The following is a 13,448-nucleotide window of genomic DNA, read 5'->3' as shown; positions in this document are numbered from 1 at the left end:
CCTGCACCAGCGCTAATCAGCTAATGTGAAGAAAAAAAAAAAGCTATGTAACGGATGGTACATTCACTTTAAACACTCTTCAACATTCTTTTAATACTCCTTTTAATTATTGTTCTATTGCCGATAGTCCTGTAGCCAGTTATGGAGCTGCATGTGACACATTAAAGACTGGGGGCTGTTCTAAAGGGATATTCCGGAGTTAAAACAAAACAAGAAAACTTGAAACACGGATATATGCAGGTGTGTTAAACAAAGGACAGCAGAATAACACTAATCCTAATTCCTAAACATGTAGCACTGTCACCCTCTACAATGTGTGCTCCTACTCGGTAAGAATGGGCTTGGATTCTGCAACAGCACCCCATGTGGTCAACAGACTACACTTCCCATCATGCACTGTTGATACCTATTATGGGCTGCCCTCCTCCCTCTCTGTTTCTATGGTGGAGTAATGGTGTGATTACACAGAGAGGTTTATCTGACAGATTTTTGACACCAAAGCCAGGAATGGAATCTCTGTCTTTCCTGTTTATAGTCCTGGCTTTGGCTTCAAAAATCTGTCAGATAAATCTCTCTGTGTAAACGCACCATAAGTTTTCACACTTTTGTGCAAGTCATGTTGTGCTCCCTTGCTGCCGCAACCCTCACATAATTCCCATCCTCTGCTGTTTCATAGACAAACAGCTCACCCACCTGTAACTCCTAGTGCTGACATTAAGCATGTCTGACCAGCAAGATGAAGCTGAACTACAGATGCTTTTAAATGGAGTCATGTTTTAATACCGGGATACCTCTTTAAATAAGAGAAATAAGGCTTTGTAAAAAGTATTTTTTTTAACTATATGAGGCTTCGAGCCCTCTCTGGGTGATGTTTCATTACATTTTGTGTCTCCTGTAAGATTGCTCTGCCCTGGAGAACACAACACACTTGGGTTAAATCTCTCCTTAGCTAATCCTGCTTGTTTTGCTTTGCACCTAGTACAACATTCTGTGTTCTGTATTGTAAGAAAAAAAAAGTGTAATTGAGAATCCGATGAAAGATTCTCTTTATGGCTTTGGTTTTAAGAGTTGCTTTTTACATTTGATACGACCAAACAAAGACTAAGCTGTTATTTAAGTGTCAGGCTGTGTAGTTCAATGTGCAGCAATAGCACAGACCACCACTTTCTGATCATTGGCAGCACCCTTTGTCTCGCCTTCAATCACATAAACCACAACAAAGCATTATGATGGCTAATGGCTGTCAATGATCTATGTGAGTCTAGTCTGCTCTATATGAATAATTCAGACTTGACAGGTGAAAAAGTGTTGTTTCAAATGCTGAAACATTTCTCGTCGCTTGTTTATGAACATTGTTCTATATCTGTATATAGAGTGCTGGTTATTACTTAAGCCTCTCATCCAGAGTATATTTCACAGATCTCTAATCTCTGTTATGATGGCATGATAGATGTTCACATTCATCTGTTTATTATGGTGATTCATATCTATGATTTTACTTCTACTGTTGACACTCACTGTATATCACTTTTTCACAAGTTTCAAATTAAGGGTAAGAATAATGTTCTTCAGTCTATGTAACATGCTATTCCATTCTTAAGTGTCCCTGTCATTAAAAAAAAAAAACAACAATTGACATGCCGCAGACTTGTCACAGAAAAGTTTTGGTCTGAGAAAGTATTCGTGCTGGGACCCCAGTGATCATTAGATCACCTTAGATCATCAGCGATCATTAGATCACCTTATGGTGCCTTTACACAGAGAGAGTTATCCGACAGATTTTTGAAGCCGAAACCAGGAATGGGTTTGAAAAGAGGAGAAATCTCAGTCTTTCCTTTATGACTTGTTCTCTGTTTATAGTCCGTTCCTGGCTTTGGCTTCAAAAATCTGTCAGATAAATCTGTTCTTGTAAAGCCATCCTAAGATCACCAGCGATCATTAGATCCGCAAGGGAATCTCTCCCTATCATTCTCTGTTACTAGGGATATCTATCCATACACCTATTTTGTTAATTGATTTGTGTACTATATTAACCCTTTTACTGTGAAGGATGAATGTAGTAGAGTAATTATATGAGCAGAAAAACACAGACCTGGCAGCACATCCACATGCTAAACAACTAATCCTCTTCTTAGCACAGTCAACACTAACATCAGGAGTTAGTTACAATTTGATCAAAGTGTATAAGCCCACACACCACTTTACGGTTCCTGGTTTGTATGGGTCGAGAAAAAGATCTCTTTCTTTTAAGAAAGGGAGAGAGGCATTAATAAAGACTGTCAGGATGAAGAAAAGTCTCTTGTGACCACCCCGATGAATTGTGGTCCAGGCAACATGAAAGTCATGCAGGTTCCCTTTAAATGCTTGGCACAAGTGAAATATATTAACATATTAAAGCCCATAATCTTTCTTTTCAAGTGATAGCTTCAGTATTTGGGGAACAACACTCATTTGAACATGGGGAGCATCACTTCCAAGTTTTATGTGTCTGGAAAGGAAGCATTGTAGGATAAGCAGCAGCAGATAGATCCCAGCCTGTTACTGTCATATCTCCGTCTTTTACTGCCATCTGTAACTCCAGGGTGACAAATTTAGAGGGAGTTTTATTTTCCACTGAACATTAGGGGTAACAGGATCAGCATTTGCACATCTAATCACCCCCTGACCCAGTCAGGATACTTATCTAATCTATGACATGTGTGGTAGTTTAGTGAACATAATGTACATGAAGACATAGAAGTGGCATGTTTAAACTCTGCTCATCTTGCATGCTTATTTTTAGGAGGTGTTATATATCCTAGGTGCTCTCTATTTTTTTTTGTTATTATACTACTATAGATGATGTTTTCACAACCCCATCTACATACATACTAATATAAATTTGCAGAATCTGAATTCACTCTTCATCCAACCATTCATACAGTCACATAAACTATAATTATTAAATTGTCCTTGTTCCCTGCTTTACTTAAACATATTCAAGACTTTTTTTTTCCTTCATAGGGAGTCAAAATACTAGATATAATCACAAGGCAAAGGATTACCAATGTGCCTAGAGATGATATAAGCCTACGCCCTGACATGTATCCCTGCAGCCTCTTCTGGAAGGATAATCTGACTCTTGTGATTGGATGGGGAAAATCTGTCAAGGTACTATGTGCTTAAGGATGAAGCGACATGTTGCTTTTCAACAGCTTTCATTCTCAGGTTTAAAGCGACTCTGTACCCACAATCTGACCCTCCCAAACCACTTGTACCTTCGGATAGCTGCTTTTAATCCAAGATCTGTCCTGGGGTCCGTTCGGCAGGGGATGCAGTTATAGTGATAAAAACAACTTTTAATCCGGCAGCGTTGTGTCTAACGGCCGGAGCTTACATTTGTATATGCATTAGGCTGGCACACCCTCTCTGTCCTTCCTCCCCACCCTCCTCATCATTAGGAATTCTCCAGGCAGATTGCTTCCTATTCCCCACCTGTGTGCATAATGAATATGGGCTGGATCGTTAATACACCTGTGCAAAGCTCAAACAGCAGTAAATGTTCCTGGATCATTCCTAATGATGAGGAGGGTAGGGAAGAAGGACAGAGAGGTGGTGCCAGCCTAATGCATATACAAATGTAAGCCCCGGCCGTTAGACACAGTGCTGCAGGATTAAAAGTTGTTTTTTTGACAATAACTGTATCTCCTGCTGAACGAACCCCAGGACAGTTCTTGGATTAAAAGCAGCTATCTGAAGGTACAAGTTGTTTGGGGGGGACAGATTGTGGGTACAGAGTCTCTTTAAAACTTGTAATTTGGTAAATACTTTACTTATTCTTTATCTTTCACGAAGTTTAAATAAAATGTCAAACTTATCATGTTCTAGTAATGTACAAAATTCTTGTTAGGTTCTTTATAGCCATCACAGCTTTGTTTTTTTTTATTCAGAACTCTGAAAGTCCTCTGCATAGACATAAATGTTGTTTTCAGGCTGTAGATAGAGAGTAAAGCACATACAAGGCAGTATGTGGAGAAATCACATGGGCTATGTACAAGTGAGTGTAGAAAGAAAGCAGAGCACCCAGAGACAACTGTGCACATTTCCTGCAACACCCAACACCCCCCCCCCCCAAATTCTAGAATTTTTTTTATCTATTTGATTAATTTTCCAGTTGCTTTCTGTTTAAGAGTTTGGACTTTTTGTATCCTGAAGTGACTGAATTATACCTGTCAGCACTGGATAATGGTGTTCACAAAGAGTTCATAGGAAGGATCAAAACTCACTAATATCTTTATCTCTGTTGCAGATCTGTTCTGTGAAGGAACGGCATGCCAGTGAAATAAGAGATTTGCCCAACCGTTATGTTGAGATTGGTAAGATATGGTTTATAACCCATGTTTAAAAGGATTATCTGGGATTAGAAAAACACAGCATCATTCCTGTCCTCAGTTTAGATAGGGGTATTTCAGCCCAGTTCCATTGAAGTGAATGGAGCTCAGTTGCGATACTACACACAACCTGTGGACAGGTGTGGTGCTGTTTTTACAAGAAAGTAACCCCTTTAAGCAACCATAACCCCTAGAGATTAATGATTTACATGCATTCAACTAATCCAATTGTTTGATACTGTTATCAGCTCTCAATCTTGATGCTGGCCACACCATCATAATGAAAGCTTGCGCTGACCTAGTGTTTGTTACAGAGTGTCAGTCTAAGCATTTCTGTGTGAGATAAACATAGATGCAGGTCTAAACAGGAAAAAAAAATAAAGATGACCACACACCTTCAATAACTGACTGCCGAACGATTGTTTAGCTGTCAGTTATGTCTCTCGCCTGCCACCCGTCCTCCCCATACACTGGAACCTTTGGCATGGCTAAGCATTCTCTGTGGGGAAGGGGTAAACTGCACCGAGAAGGCTCTTGCTGCAGTTCATCTTTCCCTGAATAAAGGGGTTCTTTAATATAAGAAATGCATGGTTATGACTAAATTATTCACAGCAAGGCTTCCCTTGTGTTACTTTCCTGACTGTCTGTGTCTTATAGCAATCCCAGGTGAACAATATATAGAGCATTCTTCATTGTGTGTCATTTTATTACTGCATTACTGAGTTACTGCCAGTATGATAATCAAAAAATTGCATGCTCTAATATGACGATAGGATCAGCCATTTTCCCCTCTTGACAACCCTGTGCCTGGCTGCAGCAGGAGCCTCCCCCTCTTCATAGTATGCAATAGAAAACATATGCATTCTCTGCAGGATTTCTACAAGACCTCAGGTATGAAAAAATCTGACATTCTGCGCAGGTTTATTTTAGCAAAAAACTGGGCTACAATTCGCAGTGTGAACTGCAGTAATTAAGCCCATTGAAAACAAGAATAGGCACCAAAATGGACCCCAAAAATAAGGGGGAATGGGACCATGTAGGAGGGGAAAAAATAACTTACTTTCTTATTTGTTTGTCTGAGGACATGGAAAAAGTTATTTAAAATGGTGGTAATAGATTAACTTCTGTTTATAATCTCTTTTATAGATAGTGCCACCATATTCTCTAGCGCTGTACAGATATTGTCTTGATTCATGATTACAGCAGATAATTAAATCGTCACATTTCCATGTTAGTAAATTAGGATTTTGTAAGATAACTTAGATCTGGATATTTTATGTGATATTTGCTGGAAAATCCTGGCACCTTTATTTTTCACATTTTTTTAAAGTCTCTGAGCAAAATGTGTGAAGTGAGACCAATTTTCAGTTTGTGATACAGAGGGTTGGAAAGCTTTTCATAGTAATATTGCCTCAGGCAGCTTGCCGCAGATGCTTGCTCTTCTGGTGGAGTGGGGGGGATGCTCAGCTATTTCCTGCATGACCATTTTGTGCCTGTAATGCTGCGTGTAATGGCCATATCTCCTTGAAGACTATTGGACGGATTGATTGGAGTAAGTTTTTAGATGGCATTTTGCGTCTGTATTACGACCACAGTAACTGGTTCTCTCTAGTATTGTCCACTGTTCATCTTTTCCTGCTGAAACATCTGCAAAAATGACACTCTGTTACATCTGCTTGAAAATTTTAACCTGTTCGTACATTTATATGACAGTCAACGATTTGTCTATCTGATACAAAGCCAGCAATCAATGGTGTCATTGTAAAAAATAACCTTTTTGTTACATGTACATGCACACGTACGTAATCCACTGCAGATTCTATATTACATTATCCATCTGGCAGCTTCTAACTATAAGGTCCTGCCTAAACTTGATGTTCTACAACTGCTCATCTATGTATCTGTGTACAGTGTTAATTTTTTTTCTCCCTCTTTTCTAGTGTCACAGTTTGACACGGAATTCTTCATTAGCGGAATAGCTCCTCTCTGCGACCAGTTTGTGATGCTTTTCTTTGTAAAGGAGATGTCTGATAATGTGGTAATAACACCTTTTGTAGACAACCACAATCTTACTTTGATTTTTAACCCCTTAGGGTACTCACCAAGATACACACAATCTTCTCCACGTTCTGTGTATTTTGGTGCAAAATTGTTGTGTACAAAACAAAAAAATAATAATAAATATATATATTATATATACACACACTCTGTGTAAAAGAAAATAATGCAACCCTCATAGAGCTGAGTGAGGTAGGGCTGACCTGTAATACTGGTTACAGCTACATAATCACAGACCATGCTTTGTTGGTCATTAAAGTAAAGTGATGCGGATAGTCTAAGCATGGGCCATCAGTGTTATAGCTTGGAGAACCATTTATTTTTTTTTACATGTACTTCCTGTATTTTTAGTAATGGTTAAAAGCTCGAACTGTGATTTTATTTATGCAACAAAAACTTTGCTTCTTGTTACAGAATAAAGAGCTTTGTGCCAGGCCTCGACTTGATATCATTCAGCCTCAGGCCGATTCCTGTGAAGAAGTGTCCTCAGATGCCATAACAGTCCGGGGCTTCCAGGAGAATGAGTGCCGGGATTATCGCTTGGGTAAGTAGTTGCAGTGTTCCTGAGGTTTATTGTACTTATAGGCCTCATGATGGGTAATACAAATTACAAATGAAATGGTCACTGTCATTTCACACAACTCCCTCCCTCATTTGATAGTCTATTGGTGCGTTTACACAGGCAGATTTATCTGACCAATTTTGGAAGCCAAAGTCAGGAATGGACTTGGAAAGACAGGGAATCTAAGTCTTTCCTTTATGACCTGCACCCTGTTTATAGTCTGTTCCTGTCTTTGGCTTCAGAAATCTGTCGGATAAATCTCTCTGTGTAAACACACCATATGTGATGCCTATAACATATTTGTAAATCATTTCTTTATTTAAAAGTGACTCAATTAGCCAGAAAATCAGCTCTGAAGTTATGTTTACTAGGTGTCTCATTTCCTGATATCTGTTGTCCACTGGCTGTTGTTGGGTTCAGTCCGCCTCTAGTAACAGAGACACCAAGACACAGAAAGTAAGGGTGAGGTGTAGCTACTGCTAAGTGCTGTATAGACAAAGAGTGATCCTGAATGTATACCTGCAGCCTGTAAGCCTGTCTCTGTTGTTCAAATGGGACCACACATTCCCTGAAAGTAAATTATGGCTTCCCTTGATCTCAGCAGCATTTCAGTTTAGTGTAATCCTTTCCTTGTCAGCTGTCAATCACTGGTGAGAAGGGTCAGGTTTGTTATAGCTGAAAATTGGCCATGATCTTTATACAGTTGGCCAATTTAACAGCTAGTGGGAGGTTTAAACATTATGTAGCTCAGAGTTACAAAGAAGCAAATATGTAAATTGGTTCTAAAATTTTAACAGCATCTTCAGTAACTTAGGCTGCATTCGTGTGCACGAACAAATTTTTAGCCCATTGCTTTGTTTTGGTCTATTCTCATGTTTAGTGTTTTCACATCTCCAGTTTGTTCCATATAAGAATAGGACTTGTCATAACTCGGAATGGAAGCACGTCACGGATTTCCAATAGAAGTCAATGTGATCCGTGTTTTTCACGGATGTACACGCATGAACACGGATTAAACAGATCTGTGAAAAACATGGACACGGACCAGGAAAAACACTCGCCATATCTTTGTTTTCCATGTTATCATATCAGTTCAGAGTGGTATTTGTAGGTTCCCCCTTGTTTGACACTTCAAAAACATACTGATGGGTTAATTTGTTTTGTATGAAATTCTCCTTAGTATGTTTTTACATATGGGAATTAAATTGCGAGCCCTGTTGGGGACAAGGAGTGATGTGTTATGGGAATCTATGTACAGTGTGTCGGGTTCTATATTGGAGTAACCAGAAACTCTTCTGTTTGGTGCTTATGTAGAGTATGCTGAAGGTGAATCGCTCTTTTATATAATCAGTCCAAGAGATGTTGTTGTGGCCAAAGAGCGGGACCAAGATGACCACATTGACTGGCTACTGGGGCGAAAGAAATATGAGGTAATGTTTTATTTCACTTATGCATTACCCTCACAGATGCCTAGGCGGTTCTGCAGTACATTCCAAATATTATATATATAATTTGTTATTTATTGTAGTTTTAATTTGGGTAAAAGTAAATTATCAAGTGGCCAAGGTGCCAATATAATAAAAGTTTCTAAGGCCTTTGTATTTAGAACTTTTCTAGGTTTTCTATCAGTATCTGCTCACACACTTGTGTTCTGATGTGTCACATGATCTGGTGTGTCGACCATGGTGAGGCTTCACTACAGCAGACCATGACATTACTGGCCTGCTCACCAGTCATACAAAATAGCCACTGTGGACGGCATTTCATTACACAGAAATGTAAACTGATGGTGGTGATGGACCTAAACAAGGAATGACTATAATGTAGGCACTATCTGTGTTCAGATGCAGGAGACTCATCTGAGCTTGTGTACAGTATGTAAGGTCTGGGTATAACAGTTATGTAGAAGCAGAATGTTTAAAGTAACGTGCCGCCGTATGCAAATGCGGCGCTCTTCCTGGCTACCATAAAATGAACCGGTTTACGATGTAGGACCTCGCAGCATTAGTGGCAAGCAAATTTCAAGCCACTGTTAAATTAATATTCAAATGGAAGAAGAGGGGGGAGGAACCAAGGCTGGTCGCAGAGACGAACTCCTTTTTGACACTCGGTTATAGTAAGAAAACAAGGATTGCACATTTTCTACTCTATTTACAAATTAACTAGAGGTACCATGTCCACTAGGGTGCTGTCACATATATATACACTCACCGGCCACTTTATTAGGTACACCATGCTAGTAACGAGTTGGACCCCCTTTTGCCTTCAGAACTGCCTCATTTCTTCGTGGCATAGGTTCAACAAGGTGCTGGAAGCATTCCTCAGAGATTTTGGTCCATATTGACATGATGGCATCACACAGTTGCCGCAGATTTGTCGGCTGCACATCCATGATGCAAATCTCCCGTTCCACCACATCCCAAAGATGCTCTATTGGATTGAGATCTGGTGACTGTGGAGGACATTTGAGTACAGTGAACTTATTGTCATGTTCAAGAAACCAGTCTGAGATGATTCTAGCTTTATGACATGGTGCATTATCCTGCTGAAAGTAGCCATCAGATGTTGGAACATTGTGGTCATAAAGGGATGGACATGGTCAGCAACAATACTCAGGTAGGCTGTGGCGTTGCAACGATGCTCAATTGGTACCAAGGGGCCCAAAGAGTGCCAAGAAAATATTCCCCACACCATGACACCACCACCACCAGCCTGAACCGTTGATACAAGGCAGGATGGATCCATGCTTTCATGTTGTTGACGCCAAATTCTGACCCTACCATCCAAATGTCGCAGCAGAAATCGAGACTCATCCGACCAGGCAACGTTTTTCCAATCTTCTACTGTCCAATTTCGATGAGCTTGTGCAAATTGTAGCCTCAGTTTCCTGTTCTTAGCTGAAAGAAGTGGCACCCGGTGTGGTCTTCTGCTGCTGTAGCCCATCTGCCTCAAAGTTCGAAGTACTGTGCATTCAGAGATGCTCTTCTGCCTACCTTGGTTGTAACGGTTGGCTATTTGAGTCACTGTTGCCTTTCTATCAGCTCGAACCAGTCTGCCCATTCTCCTCTAAACTCTGGCATCAACAAGGCATTTCCGCCCACAGAACTGCCGCTCACTGGATGTTTTTTCTTTTTCGGACCATTCTCTGTAAACCCTAGAGATGGTTGTGTGTGAAAATCCCAGTAGATTAGCAGTTTCTGAAATACTCAGACCAGTACTTCTGGCACCAACAACCATGCCACGTTCAAAGGCACTCAAATCACCTTTCTTCCCCATACTGATGCTCGGTTTGAACTGCAGGAGATTGTCTTGACCATGTCTACATGCCTAAATGCACTGAGTTGCCGCCATGTGATTGGCTGATTAGAAATTAAGCGGTGACATGCAGTTGGACAGGTGTACCTAATAAAGTGGCCGGTGAGTGTGTGTGTGTATATATATATATATATATATATATATATATATATATATATATATAAATAACACTGTCAGCAACTTGGGTCGGGTCAGAGAGCTGGAAGATTCTCTTTAAGTATATTGTATTTTTAAAAGTAATTATGTGAAGTTAAAGGGGGTTATACCAGAATAGATGTTCCAAAATGGCACCACAGCAATCTTTGTAAGTAAGCAGCCTCATTTTTTAATCATAGACAAGCACATTTTTTCTTTCAGTATAATAACACCATGAGTGAATGATAACACCTTTGTCTTTGTATGGGCACTGAACACTCCCCATGATGTAGTAGTTCTCACAGATGAAAGCTTGCTACATTTTTATCCAATATAGAAAATCCTTTTCAAGCAAAAAAAGATCAGCATCTCAAATCTCTGTCCTGTCCTGTCCAGATAATTTGCCACGATACATCAGTGTGGATACAATGTATGAGTCTAAAGTTCAATAAATATTGCTCACAGGGGATTGTCTAGACTGGAATCATTGTAACAAATGTTCATCTGTTAAAGGTATTATATCTATTATATTGTCGTCACACAATTGTGACTGTGGAACCTTGGTGCAGTGTTGTGATACTGTTTTCCATAGAAACTATTCTAGGAATACTTTCTAGAATCTTTGCAGAAATAACAGCCTCAACTATCAGAAAAGCTGCCACAACCCATGTGATTATAAAGAGCACAGCTAGTCTTTTAATATTGCATGTTAATATTATATGACATAACTAGTGATGAGCCAACTTGCCCAATCCTCAGATGCGTCCGAACCTGAACGATCTGCATTTGACTGCCGCTGCCTGAAGAAGTTGGATGAAGATCTAGGAAGTCATGGAAATCATGGATAAAGCTATAGCCCGTAACCATGTTCTCTGGCAGCCCTAGGGCTGCATCCAATGGCTACAGCCAGTGGGAGTCAAATGCCAAAAGTTTGGGTTCGGATGCATCCAAGCATTGGGCTAGTTCACTCATCACTAGACATAACCCATGGTTATTCTTCTTTAAAACACTTGGGAAATAAGGAGAAACTTGCTTACAGTACATATTTACACTATACGGACCTACATATTACATCTACAGAAACTTTTAGGACATTCCATTCCATATCCATAGGCATCAGTTAGCTAGTTGCTAGTACCCACCAAAAGTGGAAGGGTAAAAGCGTTATGGGAGTCCAAGCCATATTGATTTACATGGGAATTAAAGGCTGGTGTGTCTTTACTAATCCTGCTGAAGAGCTGCTGTAGCACAGATTGCTGGCTATGGTAGAAAGGTAGTAGAACATAAAGGGCATTGCAGCATGCTGTGTATGGGGCTCTTTAGCTGCGTATATCACAGGACATCTTAAAGGGGTAGTGCACCCCAAAAAAATTTCTTTCAAATCAACTGCTGCCATGAAGTGCCAGAGATTTGTAATTTACTTCTATTAAAAAATCTCAAGCCTTCCAGTACTTATCAGCTGCTGTATGCCCAGCAGGAAGTGGTATTATTTCCATTCTGGAGAGCAGGAGAGGTTTTCTATGGGGATTTGCTCCTTCTCTGGACAGTTCTTGACATGGACAGAGGAGGCAACAGAGATCACTGTGTCAGACAGGAAAGAAAACACCACTTCCTGCTGGACACACAGCAGCTGATAAGTACTGGAAGGCTTGAGATTTTTTTATAGAAGTAAATTACAAATCTCTGGCACTTCATGGCAGCAGTTGATTTGAAAGAAAAAAATTTTGGGTGCACTACCCCTTTAAAAGGTATTGTGGAGTCCATGTCTTAACTGTTTTGGCAGCACAAGGGACTTGCATCTGTATATGTCATATATGTATATAGAAGCATGATAATACAAGTATAGCCACTTGTCCAGCAAGAATGAGGACTTGGTGCTCCTTTTTCTTGAGGATTTGTGAAGGTATGAGTGGTTAGACCTTAGTTTTAACTTAAAGGGCAACTATTAGCAGTTTAGATTCGTCTAACCCGCCCCTCCTAATGAATATCAGAAGAGCAGGCCAGTCTGGGTGGATCAGTGCACTGGCGGAGGTAGCCCCACCCCCAGTGCACCAAAACACCTCATTAGTATAGGGAATAAATTGCTAATATCACCATAATGGTGTAGAGGATGAAGGGAAGAAACTTAGGGCCCAATTCCACCGAACGATTATCGTTCAGATTATCGTTAAATCGTTCGAATCTAAACGATAATCGTTCGGTTGAAATGCAGTTAACGATTAACGACCGAACAAGAAATCGTTGATTGCTTTATAAGACCTGGACCTATTTTTATCGTTGCTCGTTCGCAAAATGTTCGCAAATCGTTTGCATTGAATAAGACGTCGTTCGGTCGTTCGCAATAGATACGAACGCAATAGCGAATAAATAGCAAAGAAAAAACTATCGCAATTACGATCATAAGTAACGATTATCGTTCCATGGAAATGAGTGAACGTTTTCAGGTCTTTCGCAATAGCGGTCGTTTGAGATCGTTAATCGTTAACGATTATGCAAACGATAATCGTCCGGTGGAATAGGGGCCTTACTATTGCTGGTTAGATCCTTCTAACCTTCCTATAGATTGCCTTTATGGCCTCTACATCTGTGCTTCCACTGCAAGTGTCTTAATATTTTGTCGTAGGCAGCCAAATCTAATTGTAAACTAAAGTCAGTGCTCCTATATATGGTTAGAATTGGTATAATATCACTACACTAGACAATAATTACCTAAATACCTAGATGCTTATTCTCCGGTGATCCCAACAATTAAGGTGATTTACTGTATACAACATATTTTGTTACATATTGGTTTTTACTGATTTTTCCCCATTGTTGTCTCCTTTTAAGGAAGCTCTAATGGCTGCAGAAATTAGTCAGAAGAACATTAAGAGGCACGAGGTTTTGGTGAGTTTCCCAGACTGAGATTTTTGCTAATTACTTTTTATTATGGAGCTATAAATCTGGTATCATGGGAAGAATAGAATAGTAGAAAACATTGCTGTCATGTGTGCACTGTAGCTGGTGGT

General features: G+C 39.9%; 1 protein-coding gene across 2 annotated transcripts in view; it reads left to right on the top strand.

Annotated features, from left to right (window-relative positions):
• VPS41 (VPS41 subunit of HOPS complex) overlaps window positions 1–13,448 on the top strand; it is a 165,806-nt gene that overhangs the window by 91,078 nt on the left and 61,280 nt on the right. For both annotated transcript variants that reach the window (XM_069958436.1, XM_069958437.1), the window contains 6 exons: window positions 3,004–3,150; window positions 4,289–4,355; window positions 6,311–6,408; window positions 6,843–6,972; window positions 8,305–8,420; window positions 13,270–13,326. In XM_069958436.1, coding sequence (XP_069814537.1) covers window positions 3,004–3,150; window positions 4,289–4,355; window positions 6,311–6,408; window positions 6,843–6,972; window positions 8,305–8,420; window positions 13,270–13,326 — 615 coding nt within the window. The remainder of the gene's footprint in view (window positions 1–3,003; window positions 3,151–4,288; window positions 4,356–6,310; window positions 6,409–6,842; window positions 6,973–8,304; window positions 8,421–13,269; window positions 13,327–13,448) is intronic.

The sequence above is a fragment of the Dendropsophus ebraccatus genome, chromosome 2, assembly GCF_027789765.1.
Source record: "Dendropsophus ebraccatus isolate aDenEbr1 chromosome 2, aDenEbr1.pat, whole genome shotgun sequence".
Classification (NCBI taxonomy): Eukaryota; Metazoa; Chordata; class Amphibia; order Anura; family Hylidae; genus Dendropsophus; species Dendropsophus ebraccatus.
The sequence above is the reverse complement of the archived record's forward strand: the minus strand, read 5'-3'. Positions and strand labels throughout refer to the sequence as shown.